Source organism: Podarcis gaigeae (assembly GCF_964106915.1).
Source record: "Podarcis gaigeae genome assembly, chromosome: 9".
NCBI classification, from domain to species: Eukaryota; Metazoa; Chordata; class Lepidosauria; order Squamata; family Lacertidae; genus Podarcis; species Podarcis gaigeae.
This window is the reverse complement of record NC_139685.1, coordinates 74,155,423-74,175,487: the sequence shown is the minus strand read 5'-3', so window position 1 is coordinate 74,175,487 and position 20,065 is coordinate 74,155,423. Positions and strand designations below refer to the sequence as shown.

The 20,065-nt window shown below is 46.6% G+C and overlaps 1 protein-coding gene across 3 annotated transcripts in view; it reads right to left on the bottom strand.

Moving 5' to 3' along the window:
• RNF24 (ring finger protein 24) overlaps positions 1-14,867 on the bottom strand; it is an 84,703-nt gene extending 69,836 nt beyond the window's left edge. The window contains exon 1 of one of the 3 annotated variants that reach the window (XM_083756970.1): positions 14,711-14,867. Coding sequence is in view for 1 of the 3 variants with exons in the window: in XM_083756966.1 (XP_083613092.1) it covers positions 2,977-3,059 (83 nt within the window). In the remaining 2 variants the exon portion in view is untranslated. Of the gene's footprint in view, positions 1-2,976; positions 3,337-14,710 lie in introns of those variants that run through there. The other 2 variants (XM_083756967.1, XM_083756966.1) reach the window with 2 other exon arrangements.
• Positions 14,868-20,065: the final 5,198 nt, after the last annotated feature.

Sequence of the window (20,065 nt, the reverse complement as noted above, 5' to 3'; positions counted from 1 at the left end):
TCTGTTGTTAGCAGAGAGAGGCTAGGCAATTTCATGGCAGTTGGGCCATCTGCTTCCACAACTTACCTGGCAAAAAAACAGACGGGTCATCTATCCCAGATCCCAGCTGCGTGTTCCGAGCAGCAATCGCACCTGCTCCGTTGATATTTAATCTCTACTCGCAGGGATAATTAGAGGTGGATTTTGCTCACGGTATTGAGCCACCCTCCTCGCCTTTACAACCAAAGGGACCGTAGCTGGTTAGAGGGGTGAGTTTCTAGGTTGGATCCATCAAGCTTTCATTCACTCACTCACAGTTTTGCAAACTCTTTTGAGTGAAGATGTCTGCCATAACCCCAACATCCACCCTGGCAACACAACACCTATCTCAGTCCCCGGAGAGCATTGATGCAAGCCTGACTCTTGAACGCTGTTTGAGGAAGCTTAGGGGGTTTTCCTTGGATTTATTTCAGCTGATTCTGGCCAGGCGCAGAGATCCATTCTGTTGGATTCCTTGTCCCAAGGTGAACTGCCAAGGCTGATGAACGTGTTATATAACCAACGACCCACAGCCAAAGGCACTTCGAAGAATTGTTATTAATATAAACAAGAGAGCCTTGTTGCATCTTAAACACTAACCACTCTAATGTGGCATCAGCTTTCACAGATATTATATTAATATGTGAAATGTAATTCGCTCTGCTTCTTTAAACCTGGGGCTCTCCAGTCCAAAAGATCCCATTCAAAGTATCTTTGTTGCTCTACACATTGCAGAGATGCCTTCTTGTTCCCAGGCGCTGTTTCAGCGAAATCTCTCTCACACACACCTGGGGTCCCTTAGAATCTACTTGATCCTCTTCCTACTTTATTCCCCGACCACCAGCACCTCTGCCACTGTCCTCACTTTACAGCCACCAGCCCATCTTCCATCTCCAGGTCTTGCCCATTTCATTTGGGTCTGCTTTTAAGATTTCTGTGGCTGACGCTGTTCCCTTTCATCTGGGATATTGGTGAACATTCCATGACATCACAGAAGCTCAAGCCAACCCAGCAGCACTGAGAGCCTAGGAAGCTGCCTTATACAAAGCCAGAACAATGGTCCGTGTAGTTCAGAGCAGGATCTCTCCCTGCCCTGCCTAGAGATGTTGGGATTTGAACCCGGGACTCTCTGCATGCGTAGATGAGTCACAAGAGGCAAGAGTTTGAGCCTACTCTTTATAAGGCAGGGATGGGGAACCTGTGACACTCTAGGTCAGCGTTTCCCAAACTTGGGTCTCCAGCTGTTTCGGACTACAATTCCCATCATCCCTGATCACTGGTCCTGCTAGCTAGGGATGATGGGAGTCGTAGTCCAAAAATAGCTTGGATACCCAAATTTGGCCCTGCTCTAGTTGTTGGATTACCAACTCCCATCAGCCCTAGCCAGACAACTCAGCCAATGGGCAGGGATGATGGTAGCTGCAGTCCCAAAAACATTTGTATGGCCACGGGATCCCTTTGCTGTAATCCAGTGGTTCTCCAAGAGTGTGGCACGCCACACTGGTGGGTCAGGAGAGGATGACAACTGTGGCAGGAAGATTCAAGGACAATCAAAGAGACATTTAAACATTTCAGTGTAGCATCAAAATAATATTTTTTTTATTTGCAGAAACGAGAGCAAGAGCATCAAAGGATACGAAGGACAATACTGTTGAGAACAGGGATTTTCAACTCTGACAAACCTGAAAGATCAGAAATGAGCAGGTCTCAAATTAGACCTAGCATAAGTCTAATTTGTCCTATATTGATCTAATTAGACCCAGTACAGAGGTTTCCTGGCAAAAGCAAGCTCACACCGCTCACTGTGTTTTCTATACATACTTAAGGTATGTATATAAGAGGCTTATTTATAATTATATTTTGGGAATGATTCATGTTCTTTTTTTAGCTGTGTTGTTCTGTACTTTCTGGATGTCTCTTAATAAGTAATAATAATAATAATTTATTATTTATAGCCCGCCCATCCGGCTGGGTTTCCCCAGCCACTCTGGGCGGCTTCCAAGAAAAGATTAAAAATACATTAAGACATCAGTCATTAAAAACTTCCCTAAACAGGACTGCCTTCAGGGCTGTCCCATGATCATATCATAAAGCAGTTGTGTTCCATGTCAGAAATCAAACACGGCTAGGAGTTGCTTCTTTTTGTTTTCCGACGTATTTCTTATCCATAAAAACTTTGATGTGGTGCAAGCACATTTTGATTCTGAAAGTGTGGCCAAGGCTAAAGGCCAAGACTGAAAAGTCTGAGAACCACTGCCTTAAGGCATTATGTAATTAGAAAAACGAACCTTTCAGATTAGCCAACGGCCAGGCTAAACCTGATACACTTTTAACTGCATGGTTTCTATTTATCAGTGCCTCATCTGTAGCTTGCAAACCCCCAGCCTCACATGCAGGGAGATTTGATGAACTAATCTGAGTCCATCTTTGTTTCCGCTCCTTGTTTCTGTCTTCTCGGTGTGTGTCTTAGTTTACGGAACAAATTGCAAGAGATCTGCAATTGCTTTGCTGACACTGTTACTCTTTATTGTACCGTTTAGATTGTTCAAAACTCAATAAAATAACATTATTATTTTTTAAAAAAAGCCTCTCCCCTGAGGTTTATGCCATCATTGTCTTCCAACTTCTCTTTCAAGATTTTTGTGCACGATCCGCCAAGTAGCCGATTTTCTATAAACCGCGCTCTCCTTCCTCTGCGCAGTTGAAGGGAAAGGGTTAACTTTTATTTACAACAGTATAGCTTTTATAATAACAGCACCTGCCGCAGAATCTTTTGGTCAACAAAGAAGAGAGATAAAGTCGAGCTGGTTCATTTGTGTGAATTTTATGATCTGCCTGCATTTAATATATCCCCAACAGGATACGAGTTCCATTTACTGCTGTCAATACTTCGCCGACAGTGGAAAGCGGATCAATGGACTGCATGAATCAATGCGCCACTTCCCTTCCAACATGTACCTTTCGCATGGGATGCGCAGATGCTGAGGACAAGGAGCAGCTGGAAGCACACCTGGAAAGTCCTTCAGCAAAAGGATTTCCATTCGAAAGGACCGGCAATGAGGCGGCTTTTGATCCCTGCATTTCACACTCCTCTGATCACAAGGAAGATGCAAGGACAGCTTTGTACGTAAGCTGAGTCCATTTCCCACTGAGGACAGAATACTGGAGAGAAATGGTGTTTTCAGGATGCAGTCAAACCGTGGTTGTCAAACATAATCCGTTCTGGAAGCCCGTTCGGCGTCCGAAATGTTCAACAACCGAGGCGTGGCTTCCGATTGGCTGCAGGAGCTTCCTGTCCTCAAACGGAAGCCGCGTTGGACGTTTGGCTTCCGAAAAACGTTCAAAAACAGGAACACTTGCTTCCGGGTTTTTGGCATTCGAAATGTTCCAAAACAGAAGCGTTTGGGAACCGAGGTTTGACTATACCTGTTTATTTCCCACTTGCACATGGCAGGACAGAGTCTCAAACTGAGTCATGCTCTCCCAAACTCGCATTCCCAGCACGTCTGCATTTCCATCTCAGTGACATCTACGCTGGCTTGGTCATGTACACAGAATGGAAGATGTCAGGACTCCCAAGGATATGTTCTACGGGGAACTGGTTTCAGGCACCAACTCTATTACAAAGATGCCTGCAAAACGTGACATGATGTCTGGCAATGTCAACCCCTTGCAGACGACCGCAGGGCCTGGAGGCAGATCGTCAGGTCATCCACGCACAGCAGTGACCAGAAGAGGAACAAGCACTCGGAGGAGCATAGAGAGAAGAAACATCACGGTGCATCTGCAGCAGCACAACCAGATGCCTTCTTCTGCCCCAGCTGCAACAAAACATGTCTCTCAGTCTCCACAGCCACAGCAGGCGCTGCAAGTTCCAACCGTTTGACTTCACCCCCAAAGGTAAAAAACATATTAAGATTTGAAGAAATTGTGGGAAATGATTGTTGTTTTTAAAAAAACTAAAGTTATGATACTGAGATGTATAGGACTTGATGTATTGTTTGAACGAAAGACTTTGTTCCAATATGTGAGATTGGATTCCAGGCCAAGACCAGCCAAGATGAAGAAGGTTTTAAAATTGGATTGTTAACTATATAAGCTTTTATGAATGTGCATAAACAAGTACCGTATTTTTTGCTCAATAAGACGTACCCGACCATAAGACGCACCTAGTTTTTGGAGGAGGGAAACAAGAAAAAAATATTCTGAATCCCAGAAGCCAGAACAGCAATCCCTCTTGCTGCGCAGTGATCCCTCTTGCTGTTCTGGCTTCAGCGATAGCTGCGCAGCCTGCGTTCGCTCCATAAGATGCACACACATTTCCCCATACTTTTTAGGAGGGGCAAAGTGCGTCTTATAGAGCGAAAAATACGGTATATTATAATGGAACCAAGAGGGGGAGTGGATGGAAGTCAACCCAAATTTATGGTTTAATTTGGTTATGATTTTTCTTCCTGTTTTTTTTTGGGGGGGGGGAATCAACAACCAGCTGAGCAGTGAAAAGCAGGTAAACATACAGTGCTTACCTACTAAGGCGACACCATTTGCACAAATGCAACAGGAAACATCCACCTCCTTCCATCACGGACCCTAATTTCCACATGGGCAGCCATGTTACTCCGCTACAGGAAAAACAACAGAGATTCCCATAACACCCTTAAACATTGTTGGTCTCCAGACTCCCATCGGCCCCCAGCCAGCATGGCCAGTGGTCAAGGATGGCGGGAGTCACAGTCCGAACGATTTGAAAGGCACCACTCTTAAGCTGCGGGACAATAGTTTGTTGCCAAACTTTCCCTCCAGTCTGCGCACAAGCAGGTGGGGTCTTTGTGATGCCTAGCAGCCACAAGTCACCAACATCTAACAATACAGTGGTACCTTGGTTCTCAAACGCCTTGGAACTCAAACAACTTGGAACCCAAACACTGCAAACCCGGAAGTAAGTGTTCCGGTTTGCGAACTTTTTTCGGAAGCCGAATGTGCTCCGTTTTGAGTGTTGTGCTTCCGTTTTGAATGCCACACTTCTGTTTTGAGTGTTACACGGAGGTCTGTCTGTTTTTGCTATTTATTTTGCATTTTTGTTTTTGCAGCTCTCTCTTTTTGTTTTCGCGACTGTGTGGAAGAACCCAGTTCAGCTACTGACTGATTGATTGTGTGACTGCAGTACACTCTTTATAGCTTTCATTTTATGGATCAATGGTCTCGTTAGAGAGTAAAATTAGTTTTAAATTGCTCTTTTAATGGTTGTTTTTAGAAGTCTGGAACGGATTAATCCATTTTGCATTACTTGCTATGGGAAGGCACGCCTTGGTTTTGGAATGCTTTGGTTTTGGAACGGACTGCTGAAAAGCAGGGAAAGATCACAGGGCCTGGTGTTACACCAGCTCGCAGCAAATGTTAATCCGATCCGCTGATTTGCGCCCAAGCCACCAACATAATTCAAAACACACCAAGAATGTGGACAGAGCAAGGTGTCAAATGCGAGGCAAACCTTAGTCAACCTCACCCCGCCACTAAACCAAAGCATGACCTCTGCCGGTGTGAAATCAGACATGTATTATGATGTCTCTTCGTAAGGGTTGTGACTGCGTGAGCAAGGAGAGGATGCGGCAAAAGAAGCCATCTAAGCGCCAGTTCCAGAATTGATTCCAAAGTCCTGCAAGCAATCTGAGATACAAGGGAATAGATGGAAGTGATGCATCAATGGAACAGTATTTGAAAGAGTTACAGAAGCCACGTGGAGGAGCATTTTAAGAAAGCACTGCAGATAGATCAACACACAATGGCCACGTGTCAACTCTCCTGCCAGAACAGGTTTGGCAAAAGGAAGTAAAAACCAGGGAACCATCTGCTCCTCAGAGCTCTCTCTTCCCTCTCCCATCATGTTTACAATTATATTACCGTATTAGTATCAATATGTTAATATTAGGCAGCTGCCTTCTTTGTTCTGTTCAATGCTTGCCAAAAACTTTTTGTTGTTGTTGTTGAAGCAACCCAAACATTATTTATGGACATTTTAAAAAATCTAATCATTTTATCTTCGTTTTGAAATTTTATTTTTACAATTTTATTTGTTTTTAAAGTCCACGTTTGCCGCTGTTTTAAATATCTGTTTCACAGCATTTTATACCAATGGTTTGGAGATATTTTGTCAGTTAAGCAGCAGGTACATTTTGCATACATAGTGATGGATGGAAGTGAGAGCTGGACCATAAAGAAGGCTGGTCACCGAAGAATTGATGCTTTTGAATTATGGTGCTGGAGGAGACTCTTGAGAGTCCCATGAACTGCAAGAAGATCAAACCGATCCATTCTGAAGGAAATCAGCCCTGAGTGCTCAGTGGAAGGACAGATCCTGAAGCTGAGGCTCCAAGACTTTGGCCACCTCATGAGAAGAGAAGACTCCCTGGAAAAGACCCTGATGTTGGGAAAGATGGAGGGCACAAGGAGAAGGGGACAACAGAGGACGAGATGGTTGGGTAGTGTTCTCAAAGCTACCAGCATGAGTTTGACCAAACTGTGGGAGGCAGTGGAAGGCAGGAGTGCCTGGCGTGCTCTGGTCCATGGGGTCACGAAGAGTCGGACACGACTAAACAACTAAACAACAACATTTTGCCCAAAGTAAAATTAATAATGCACATGGAGAAGCTGCCATACAGGGAATCAAATGAGTGATCTGTCTAGTCCAGGCCTGCCTCGGAAGGGCCGTAGCTCAGTGGAAGAGCTTCTGCCTCACAAGTAGAAGGTCTCAGGTTCAAGCCCTGTCATCTCTAGGTAGGGCTGGGAGAGAGACCACTTCCTGAAATCCTGCAGAGTCACTGACTTGATGGAAAGCACCTTTGTATGTGCCTAATGCCGGGCGAGAGGACCAGTTCTCAAGATGCAATGACAAACAGCAAGTGCAATTGCTTCCGATTGGAAAATTGAGCTTTCTTTAAGTACAGTGGTACCTTGGTTTAAGAACAGCTTAGTTTATGAACAACTTGGATGAAGACCGCTGCAAACCCGGAAGTAGGTGTTTTGGTTTGTGAACTTTGCTTTGGAAGCAGAACATGTTTTGCTTCCTGTTGAGTGATATATAGATAATTTATTACGGTCAGAGACCAGCTTATCCTGTTGAGTGTGTTCCATTTGGAAATGGAGTCCCCCGCTGCTATGGGAAAGCACGCCTTGGTTTAAGAACGCTTTGGTTTAAGAACGGACTTCCAGAACGGATTAAGTTCGTAAACCAAGGTACCTATGTAGAAATCTTCGTGGCACCATATCCATTAAAGGCCATATCTGCTAAAAAACAAAACCATGGTTACTTGCATGCTGGCGTGTGTGCCGATTCCACTGCAATACTAGAAAGAAGAAATTTCTTTGGCACTTTTGAGACTGTTAAAGCAGCACTAGGAGAGATGACCAGTGGAATTTGTGCCTACTCCAGCAAAGGATTGATGCCTTATGCAGAATCAGACCACTGGAGCCATCCAAGTTAGTTTTGTCTTCACTAACAGCCAGCAGCTCTAGGGTTTCACGTGAGATTGAACATTGGAATTTCCGCATGTTTCCTAGCACTGAGTTACAGTTCTTCCCCAGCACATCTCCTTGGAAGCAAGCCACAGAGAGGCCAATGAAAATTACCACGTTTGTGGGCTAAGGTGCACAGCCCAAGATTTCCCTAACCCAGGTGTGTTGGGCTTTGCACAGAGCTGAGCTGGTGTCCGAACACGCAATATATATCTCACTCACAGCAAAGGGGTAGCAAATTCTTGTATACACAAAGGAAATGAGACACCAAACACCTCTTGCATTCCAAAACAAGGTCTCAGAGCACGTTTTATAACTTTGCTTTCAGCTGAGCAAGGATGCGCGCAGCCTTAGTTAATCTTTAATACACATTCGAACCAGTGATGCAAGTTGTCAAGGAATCCACTTGTACAACGGCAGGGAAGCCTTTGTTTTCTTCAGTCATGTCACAGAAAAAGAACAAGTTGTGATGGTATTCACATGAAGCCTAAAGCAGCAATAGCATGGTCCATCATAGGGATGAGTGGAATGCTCTTAGCTCGAACTGGAATTAATTCCCAAGTGGCACAGGGGGAAGATGCCAGTGTCCATGTTCCAGGGAACCCCAATGAAGCATCAAAGCAATCTACAGTGGAACCTCTACTTACGACCATAATCTGTTCCGGAGGTCTGGTCATAACTAGAAACGTACATAGGCAGAGGCGCACTTTTCCATAGAAAGTAATGAAAAAGTGAATTGATGATGAAAAACACCCCCTAAAACAGTAATTTAACACGGATTTTACTGTCTAACAAGACCATAGATCCATAAAATGAAGGCAATAATCAATGTATTGTACTATAAAATAAATAAGACAGTACAGTCATACCTCGGGTTACAGATGCTTCAGGTATTTTTCGGGTTGCGGACCGCTGAAACCTGGAAGTACTGAAACGAGTTACTTTCAGGTTACGGCGGTTGCACATGCGCAGAAGTGCTAAATCGCGCTCTGCGCATAAGCACCAAATTGCAACCCGCACGTGCGCAGACACAGGTTGCAAACACTGCGGGTTGTGAATGTGCATCCCGCACGGATCACGTTTGCAACCTGAGCATCCACTGTATTGTAGATGAAAAAAAATTGACATATCTTTTTCTTACGTGCACTGAGGGTGGGTGGGCTTACCTGGCTACAAGCTGGGGGTGGAGCAAGGGTCAGTAAAGAACTGGTTCACTTTGGCCAGGTCCACTTTTTTTCTTGCCAGGCCAGGTTCTTCTCTGGACTTCCTCAGGTTAGTTCCTTGGTGGGGTTTGGGGCTGCAGTGCGCCCTGCTGTGCCTCTTGCAGGCGGCACCTCTTCCACAGCTTCGAGGGTGGGATGGGGGCCCTCTCCCTGGTGGCAGAGGCCCCAGTGCTGCCCCGAAGTCGTAATTGGAATCGTACGTAAGTAGAGCCTTACGTAAGTCGAGGTTCAACTGGATCCTGCTCCACGTCTCTTTGCGTTACTTCCGGAGGACTCTACTTGCAGCCTGGATGGCCTCAGCAGAATAGCATTAGGATATACATTGCATTCTGCAAAACTGGGATGCATGGGAACTGAAATCTCCCATGGCTCCCTGAAGGTCCAAAGGGCCAAGATGCCGTGCTACATTCTTTAGGACAGTGGGTGGGGAACCTGCAGCATTCCAGATGTTGTTGCACTACAGCTCCCATTATCCCTTATCACAACCACGCTGATGGGAGCTACAATCCAGCAACATCTGGAGGGCCACAGGTTCCCCTCCCCACCACTCCTTAGGGGACAGAATGGAGGCTACCTATTTCTTCTATATGCGAGTACAAAGTATACTAATGCAAAGCGTGTGTATTGAGGGTATAGTGTTAGAAACTCAGATATGTAAGCTAGGTGCCCAATGGCTCCTTAAACCTGGGTTACAGTCGCCAAAACGGAATGTCCACTTGCCATTCTTGGGCCAGGCGGCTCAGAAGTCGTGTTTTTCAATATGATTTTTTGGTTCCTGAAATTCATTCTGATTGTGCAGATAAAATATCACGGACAGAATTCTACTGGGTGTGCTGCTACTGCGTGAAAATGATCAAGATCCAAGGATCCCCAGGCAGGTGCCTCCAGATGGTGGAGCAGGCACCTTAACTTGGTTGCAAATGGGCGATAGTCGGGTGCAAAATGTGCCTGGCTCCTGGCGAATTTCGAACGCTGGTTGGGGGTGAATAGTTGTAGCCCCTTGCAACTCTGGACCTCCAATCTGGAATCTAACCCATCTTTACACTACACGCTGCAGGTCGGGAGGAATGTATTTATGTCTGAATGGCTCCTCTAGTCACATTCACAGCATGCCAGGTAGAAGGATAGGCTAGAACGCTTCTCCCTGACACTTAAGTTTTCTATGTGCAGGGAGTATATATGTATTTTAATGGAGCAGAATGCTCCCACACTCCTGCAGCTTGAAGTTGTACAGTCCAGGAACACTTCTGCCATGTGATCATCTGTTTGTGTAGAATATAGCAGCTGAAATTAAACTCGCGTCCAGTAATCACATGGCTGAAAGGGAAGGCAAACTCGGCATTCCTAGCCTTCAACTCCGAAGGAGGATTCCCTGCAACCAAACATTCCTAATTTATTAGCCATCGTCATGCAGATTGCAGCGTGCCAAGAGGAGAGGACCAGGACAGAGCATGTCAGTTGTTCTGTCTGGCAGGGAAATAAATGCAAGCGGGAGAGACATTGGACGTGCAACTACTGCCGTAGGAACAGAGCTGCACAAATGTGACCTGGAAGAATATCCCTTTGCGAGGCCAGATATGGACACCAAGCATCGCTTGAGCAGCGGCTGGGCTGCCGGATCTTAGGCAAATAACAACCAAAGTGGTACCTGCAGTGAAAAGCCACGCACAACTCCAGGCAGGAGTTTTGTACACAATCACTGCTGCATCCCCCCAATCCACATGCTTTGCCACCTGCCATGTGGACGGCACATTGGCACAAAGAAAGTCATTTGGATGTTCTTACAAAGCGCACAGGTGGAAAAGGCAACCCAACGGAGCAATTAATCTTCCAATTACACAGAAAAGGTCTCACTCCCGGTTCTGTCGTGTCGTGGGAGCATGAGCCCCATGCGGAAGGCTGTCAGATCTTCCACCCCGGTTCTTCTATGCCAAGGGTCAGAGTGAATCGTAGAATTGGAAGGGACCCTGAGGGTCATCTAGTCCAACCCCCTTGCGACGCAGGAATAAGCAGCTGTCCCATACGGGGCATTATCAGCAGCACGCTCTAACCAACCCATCCAGGCTCTCTAATCTGGCAAAACTTAAAATGCAAGCTGTTCCTCCCATTTGTGTTGAGACATTCCAGTATATTGCTGCACTGATGTGGTCTTCTGGTTCCCAATGCAAATATTAAGCAAATAAAAAGGTAAAGGTAAAGGACCCCTAACAGTAAAGTCCAGTCGCAGACGACTCTGGGGTTGCAGCGCTCATCTCACTTTACAGGCCAAGGGAGCTGGTGTTTGTCCACAGACAGTTTTTCCAGGTCATGTGGCCAGCAGGACTAAGGAGAAACCAGAGCAGCGCACGGAAACGCCATTTACCTTCCTGCTGGAGTGGTACCTATTTATCTACTTGCACTTTGGGGGGGGGTGCTTTCGAACTGCTAGGTTGGCAGGAGTGGGGACTGAGCAACGGGAGCTCACCCCTTTGCGGGGATTTGAACCGCCAACCTTCTGATCAGCAAGCCCAAGAGCCTCAGTGGTTTAGATCACAGCGCCACCCGTGTCGGTTTAAATCCATTTGTAGATCCAAGCACGCAGAACTGTTTGCTTCTCTACCTTTTTCAATAATCCAAGTTTCCTTTAGATCAGAATAACCATGTTGGCGATAATGTCTAACACCTGTAGAGTGTTTTCAAGGTGTTCAATGGATTTCACATGCATCATCTAGTTGTGATGCTACATCATCCCTGTCAGGTAAGCTAGCATTCTTTATTTATATGACTACTTGTAAACCACCCTCCACCTTTGAGTCACAAAAATTTTGAATGTACAAAAATATTGTTTCCCATTTTCCAGGTGGGGGGACTGAGGCAGAGAGAGCACGGTTCTCTTAAGACCACCAAGTGAGTTCACGGCAGAGAAGAGAGAAGTATCAGCTCAGCCTCTTAACCTCTAGGCCACACCAGCTCTCCAGAACCTCTCAGTTCCACAGAAGTCTACCACAAAAACATCCAACAATTCACGCCGACCCTTATAAAAACAAAAAACCGCCCCAGAGTGTGGCTGGTGTTTGAAAATTAACTCGCCGCTCTGTTAAAACAGCTACACATCTACTCCACATACTATGTATTAATGTTTAATTTCACCAAAACATCTAGTCTCAAATTAACACCATGTGGCTACATGCAGAGAAGACAGCTATCATCAAAGAGGAAAGGAAGAGAGGTCTCAGACGGTAACACTGAGAATTTTTTGCACAACTCCCCCAGAGAAAACCACAAGCCTGTTTTGTTGTTGTTGTTAGAATGACGTTATTTCTTTAAAAGCTGGAAATTTCCAGCAATGTACACCTACTGGACTTTGAGAGAGCGGAACAGAACTTGCAGAAGAAGTGCAGAGGTACACAGGCAACTTAGCAAAAAGGAGGAATCTGTGGCAATCGCAGACACCCAAAACAAGGATAATAAGACAGTAGGAAGCGCACTCTGCATTTCGAGTCCTGAAAGCAAGCAGAGCCACTAAGCCAGCTTTCCGTGTTGCTAAGCACGTTGCAGGCGCGATCAGGAACTACAGATGAAAAAGGGAAGGCCGGAGAGAAGCAATATGCAATCGAAATGCATTGCCAAAGTTTCTTTAGAAATACACACACACACGCAGGAAATCTTTGGCATCTCCTGTGATATTTGCAAAAGGGAGTGGCGGAGGCCAGCATCAGGGGGCCAGAGAACTACATTGGCTCCTCAAGCTATCAAAACCAGCTGCTCTGCAAACACCCCGGGGTAAATTTCCACACTCTTACGCTTTGCCTATGGCAGCGGTTGGTCTCTAAGTTGGCTGAGCCCTGCAGATGTTGATGGGGGGCTCCGATTCCCCGTCACCCTTGGCGTTTAACCATGCAAACATCTGGAGATCACCACTATGGCAATCTCTGCGTTCTGGTGCTTACCCCCCCTCTCCACTACTACCCACAACCTAAGCTCTGTGCTTTCAGACTCTCTCCTACTCAGCATTAGGAATTTCCTGTGCTTTGCTGGCTCACTCTATAATCAAAGGCTATTTTGCAAAGGAGGGGAGTCTCTGAGAACTGCTGCAACTTCCTCTCCAGACATATAAAAGACACTCTTGTAATCTTGTCTGATCTGCCTTTAAACAAGCCAGGGAACTTGCCCTCCTGTCAACTTTTGAAAGACGGGAGGCTGGATGGTTCGCATTTAAAAGAGGAGGAGGACCAGCTTAAAGTGCACACACATCCACAGATATCTGGGCCTGCACTCAGCGCAGAAGAAGAGTCATTCCAGACCCAGAGGGGGGAAATCCATGCCGCCACTCGGTGGTGCCCATGCTGTTTGGCATAACCCAGTTCAATACAGACTAGCAGAGAGACTGGGCATTGCAACCTGGCGAGGCCAGCCAAACAAAACAGCAACAACGGAATTAGAAACTGGGGCAGTGCCTTGGGGACCCGGCCTTTCCCCCACAGCCAAGGTGGGTAGAACGGATCCAGCCCTTTCGGGACGCACATTAAAATATACACATATATATATATCCACCACCGTGACGCTGCCAAATGTGTTGGCATCTCCCCTAAGGGATACCACATTATTTCCAAACACACCTGCCCACGCTTTCTCGGCTCCACAGAACAACACCCCACAGCAGCCTTGAACTGCGCCGCACGTGTCAAATAACCCCTTAGGGAACGACACACCCCAAACACCCCACAACCTGACAGGAAAGGAACCCACGACACGGCCACCTCCCAGTTCTCAGGAACAACCCAGACATCATCCAAAGAACGCCAGCATCACATGCTTCCGCAGAAGGGATGGCAGAACAGGTGTGCTGTGCAGAAGGGCTGTCCCGTTTCTGGGTGGCCCCATAGAAAACACCTTCTTGTCTCCAAGGGGATGGCAAGCCCCACAGCTGCTCTGGGGGCGATATGCCTCCTCAGCCCCACAGAAGCCCCATACAGATTCCAAGTCTAGCTATGTTCCCCCTCACCTTAGCCCCATACAGAGAATGAAAAGGGCACAGTGTCAGGGAGCATATGAGGTCAGGGCCCCCTATCCCACCCCCCAAGTTCCAGATACTACCCCCCCCACCAAATGTCTTCCCTACAGCTCCCAGCCCCACAAATGAGACAAGATTCCTTCCCCATGGCTCTACAGTGCCCCCTGGCAAGAGCCGTATGCACCACCCCACCGACTGCCCCATCGCATCTTCTCACAGCCCTATAGACAGGACCCCCAACCGTAGCCCAAGACCCAGCTACCCCCTCTTCATCGCCCCCAGGGAGGGCCATCTTCACAGAGCCCTCTGGCCCCTCAGCCCCCCATAAGAAGACAGAGAGCAGGGAGCGCGCAGACAGGACCACCCAGCATCTCTGGAGAAAGGACGCCCCACTCGGACGCCCCACAGAGACCCACAAGGACAGATCACCCGCCTCTCTCCCAACCAGTAGCTGGAGCCAAAGGCATCCCAGACGGACGCTCTTTTCCTTGGGGAACTGGGGGTTAAGAGGGAAGAGAGAAAGGACAGGCGGGTGGCCCCCACCTCCTCCCTTCCTAGTCTCTCCAAACACCCCAAATCCCCCATAGATGCTGCCACTGGGAAGGGGAAAGACAGCGCAGACAGCAACCCCTCTCGCAACGCGCATCTCTCCTCTCTCTTTGTTGTAAGTCACAGACAGGACTGCCCTACCTCTGTGCAGCCAAGCAGGCAGGCAGGGGCAAAGAGAAACACCTCAGAGCACCCCCCAAAATTTAATTTTTTATTGCACGAGATACTGAAAGCTGCAAAACCCCATTTTTTTTGCACGGAAGGCTGGAGACCTTAAGGAGAAAGACCCAGACACCTCAATTTTGCATGGCAGGCTGGAAACTACCCCGACCCACACACCCCAGCCCAGCCTGAACGGAGAAGAGGGGTGAGTTTTTTTGTGGGGGGCAATGCACACGCAGGACTAGCTACTCACCCAGAGGAGATGCTGCTGCCTGCGCGCCGGCGGAAGAGTCTGCTTTGCTTAGAACGTTGGCAGCCGCTTCACAGGCACAGGCGCCGCTCAATGCCAGGCGGGATGGAACGCAGGCACACAACAGCGGGAAAGGGACCCGGATGCTGGAACACTCCGCCCCGCGAGCGTCTCCCTTCACCCCCCCCCGCCCGCCCCGTTTCTCAAGCCCCGCCCACAGGCTTTGCCCGTTGAAGGGCAAGGAAAAAGCGCCCCATGGCGCGGCTTCCCGCTCCGTAGTGCGCAGGCGCGATTTTGCTGCCTTTTTAGCTGGCTTCGTACAGGGAGACAGTGGGAACTCAAATTATAATATAATATAATATAATATAATATAATATAATATAATATAATATAATATAATATAATGTAATGTAATGTAATGTAATGTAATGTAATGTAATATAATATAATATAATATAATATAATATAATATAATATAATATAAATGTTGTGCTATTCTTAATCACAGCCAATATAATATAATTTTAATAAATAATCATCAAGAACAAAATAAATGCAGTTATTAAGAATAGCATAAAACAATGCAAACAGCAAATTACTAGTCTCGCAGTGGTGCAGCAATAAAACTGCTAGCACATTTGCAAAGATAAGTCAGGGTCTGGAAGGGTTTCCCACACCCTCAAACAATTCTGATGAAACTAGGGACTAGTGTCCTAATGCCTCTTGGCTGCCTGGATGGGGGACGATGAAAGGTGTGTGAGTCTCAGACAAAAGTCAGAAACATTTCCATTTTTTCATGGGTGGAGCGAGACATGCACCTATCACTATCGCCTCTGCTCTTTTTTTCTTTTTTTGGAAATCATTTTTATTTGATTTTTCCAATACAAAGTTTTAAAAATCCAAATATAGGTACAGTGGTACCTAAGAACCTAATGCTTCCCTGAGGTCTGTTCTTAACCTGAAACTGTTCTTAAACTGAGACACCACTTTAGCTAATAGGGCCTCCTGCTGCCGCTGCACCACCGCAGCCCAATTTCTGTTCTTATTCTGAAGCAAAGTTCTTAATCCAAGGTACTATTTCTGGGTTAGCAGAGTCTGTAACCTGAAGCCTATGTAACCTGAAGCGTATGTAACCTGAGGTACCACTTTACAGAGATTTCTCCAAATCCCAGGACTTCCCCTCCCCATTGAGTCCCATTTTAAACATTTTAAACTTCATCTTCTTCCAAACTCTAACTTTTGTATCAATCCATATTGTCCATGGTACGGTAATTGTTATACAACAAGTGGAATCAGAATCCTGCCAATGTTTCTATCTGCTTACAATGGTCTTTTCGATAACTCGTACGTTTTCCCCATTCTTTTGTAAAGTTTTTGTCCTCTTGGTTCCTGAGTTTTCCAGTCAGCTTTGTCGCTTCGGCATAGTCCATCAGCTTGGTTTGCCATTCCTCTCTGGTAGGGACCTTGTCTTCTTTCCATCTCGGGGATAGTAGCATCCGGGCGGCTGTTGTTCCGTGCATAAAAAGTCTTTTCTGATCCTTTGGGATGTCAGTACATGTAATTCCTAATAAAAAAGCTAATGGTTTTTTTTAAAACAAAGTTATTTTAAGCATTTTTTTCAGTTCATTATATATCATCTCCCAGAAAGCTTACAGGTCCACCACATATGATAAAAGGTACCTTCTTTTTCTTTACACTTCCGGCAGATATTTGCACTTGTCCTATCTATCGCCTCTGCTCCTGGGTCACCTCTGGCGTCTGGCCCTCAGAGGTGTACCTATGGGGGAATGTGGCCCGTAGACTGTCTTGCCAGAGTCGTGCATGCTCTGCTTGGACTACTGCAATGCGCTCTATGTGGGGCTACCTTTGAAGGTGACCCAGAAACTACAACTAATCCAGAATGCGGCAGCCAGACTGGTGACTGGGAGCGGCCACCGAGACCACATAACACCAGTCTTGAAAGACCTACATTGGCTCCCAGTACGTTTCCAAGCACAATTGGTGCTGACCTTTAAAGCCCTAAACGGCCTCGGTCCAGTATACCTGAAGAAGTGTCTCCACCCCCATTGTTCTGCCTGGACACTGAGGTCCAGCGCTGAGGGCCTTCTGGCAGTTCCCTCACTGTGAGAAGCCAAGTTACAGGGAACCAGGCAGAGGGGCTTCTCGGTAGTGGCGCCCGCCCTGTAGAATGCCCTCCCACCAGATGTCAAAGAGAAAAACAACTACCAGACTTTCAGACGACATCTGAAGGCAGCCCTGTTTAGGGAAGCTTTTAATGTTTGATGCATTACTGTATTTTAATATTGTGTTGGAAGCTGCCCAGAATGGCTGGGGGAACCTCTCTGCAAATGACAGGTGCCCGTCATTTTCCTTGCCCCAGATATCTTAGGATGATGATGCAGCAGAGCGTCAGGAGCAGGAGTCAGAAAAAGGTCAGCAATAAATCAACCGGACTCAGTGAAACTAACTCTTTATTCAAGGAAACATGATCGACTCAGGAGGTGCAGGAGCTTGTCCTGGTAGATCTTGCATTTGTGGGGACTGAAGGTCCCCAGCTTCCTACAGTTGGCTACGTAAGTCTCCTCATCCCCCAGGTCCTTCTCAAGGAGGGTTGCCACCTTTGTTCTGGCAAAATGTGGGGCGGAGTGGTTGGGGGGCATTCAAAGCAATCCATTGCAGTCTATTGCAGCCTAACAGGATAGCCCCTCTGGAATTCATCACACACAGTGCTTGGCTACTCAGAGCTTAAATACATGGCTTTTCATGCGCCCTTTCAAAAACATGTATAGGGAATCCCTAACTTGGCAGAGAGAGAGAGAAGACCTGAAATACAGGACAAAACTCTATATGATGAAGCATTTTACATTGAAATATGGGGCAATCCTGTATTATATAGGTGGCAACCCTATTCCCAAGCAACCTGAGACTTTGCCAATGTGCCTTGCCTTTGCTCTGCCCTCTTCATGCCTCTTCTGGTCCTGGGAGGCCAGTGGGGAGGGGAGCGGGTTGCAGCAGGAGGGGGAGACTCCCTGGCTTCTTCAGAAGTCTGACTCATCTCTGCCTCTTGACTAACCTCCTCTTCAGCCTCTGATTCTGAACTGCTCTCTGCCACAGCCTCTACCTGCTCACCAAACCCTGTTCTCTCCTCAGTTTCTGATGCCTCCTCCTCCTCCTGTTCTTCTCCCTCTTCTCCCTCTGACCACACATTGTTGTCCCACCACCAATCCCCGGTCTCTGAGCCTTCTTCTCCTGGGGGTTCCCTTGGGGGTTTCCCAGCTGCTGCCTTCCACCGCTCCTCTGCATCCAGCCAGACCATGGCACAGAGTGATGTTTTGGAAGGCAAGGGGGTTGTGTCTGCCAGGAGATGGCCTCCTGCGGAGGGGACTTCCCCTGAATTTCCCCAAAAAAAACTTGGTGAGGAATTTTGCTGCTACTTTCATGCTCCCAGATCCAAGCCGAAAGTTCTGCAGCAAATGTCACTTCGAGATATTTGCTCTCTGGACTCCTGGCTTTACGCATCGTGACATGCGTTGGCTTCCAGAGGTGGTTCAAGGTAGCCTGGCTTCTGTAAGTGAATAGCGTTGCATCACAGGCTTGAACGCCATGCCTGCCAACTCCCGTGATTGATGCAAGCCATTGCATAATGGCGGAAGCCCATGTCTGCTCTTCAAAACAAACCTTTCTAGTCAACTTCTGCAACACCCGGGGGCTGGATCCAGGGTTCTGGAGGTCAAAGGCAGTGATTCATTGGGCAGAGCTTTTGGGAATGAAGAACTAAACGAAGAACATCTCTGGAAACACGCAAAAGGTAAGCCCAGTTCCAAAATTGGTGGAAATGTTTCCTTTTTTTTTTTTTTAAAAAAAGGTTTTATTTATACTTTTCAAGTTTATACATTTCATTAGTTTTACAATCAATTTAACATCCTCCTCTTTCTGCAGTTCCTTAAATTTGTTTTTAATATCTTCTGTGTATCCAAATTGAATTATTTTGCTCATTTATTTATCTTCTTTAAATATATACTCTTATAGAACTGCAGATTATTACAATAATCCTGCCAATGTTTCTATCTCTTTATAATTCATCTGTAAATATCCAATAAACCATTTCCATTCTTCTATAAAAAGTTTGTTACAGTATCTTGATTTCTTATTCTTCCAGTAAGTTTTGCCATTTCTGCATATTCCATAAGTTTTTGTATCCATTCTTCCTTTGTTGGGACGCCTTCTTCTTTCCACTTTGGGGCAAGTAGCATTCTTGCTGCCGTAGCAGCGTACATAAATAAATTTCTATACAATTTGGGTAGTTCTGTCCCTATAATTCCAATCTCCCTTTAGCGAAGAGGTGGGGAAGCTTATTTTTTGTTGAGGGTTACATGTCTTAAGGGAAGAACTGCAGTGGGTGGGGCTAGAGCCAAGAATGGGTGGGGCAAGCTGCTGGATGAGGAAGCGATTGCAGAGGGCTTCCCCTCATCTTCCATTGCTCTATATTTTCCAGCATTCCTTCCTTCTCCCTTGTTTGCTCCCAGTTCTGCATGAAACTCAGTTGAGGGCCACAGGGAGTCCACATCTGCTTTAGGACATGTGAGCAGGTGCTCTTGGTGACATAAGGAGTGAGACAAGCTATGTACAATACTCAAATACATAAAATACATGTGTAACACTGGATTAATAAAACTGAGTGGATATTGGCCCTCTGCCAATCCAGGAAACCCACGACAGCCATACCTTGGAAGTCGAATGGAATCCGTTCCGGAAGTCCGTTCGACTTCCAAAGTGTTCAAAAACCAAACCACGGCTTCTGATTGGCTGCAGGAAGCTCCTGCAGCCAATCAGAAACCATAAAAACCCAGCCGGACGTTCGGCTTCCAAAAGGATGTTTGAAAACCGGAACAGTCACTTCCTGGTTTCGATCATTCGGGAGCCAAAACGTTCAAGAACTAGGCTGTTTGAAAACCAACGTACGACTGTACTACAGTGGTACCTAGGGTTACATACGCTTCAGGTTACATTCACTTCAGGTTACAGACCCCGCTAACCCAGAAATAGTACCTCGGGTTAAGAACTTTGCTTCAGGATGAGAACAGAAATCGCGTGATGGCAGCGGGAGGCCCCATTAGCTAAAGTGGTGCTTCAGGTTAAGAACAGTTTCAGGTTATGAACGGACCTCCGAAACGAATTAAGTACTTAACCAGAGGTACCACTGTATAGTATTCCTGTTAGGAATATTGAGAGCTGTTCAGCAGTGGAACAGATTCCCTTAGGAAGCAGTGGATTCTCCTTATTTGGAGGTTTTTAAGCAGAGGTTGGAGGACCAACTGTCAAGGATGCTTCAGTTGAGATTCCTGCATTGCAGGGGGT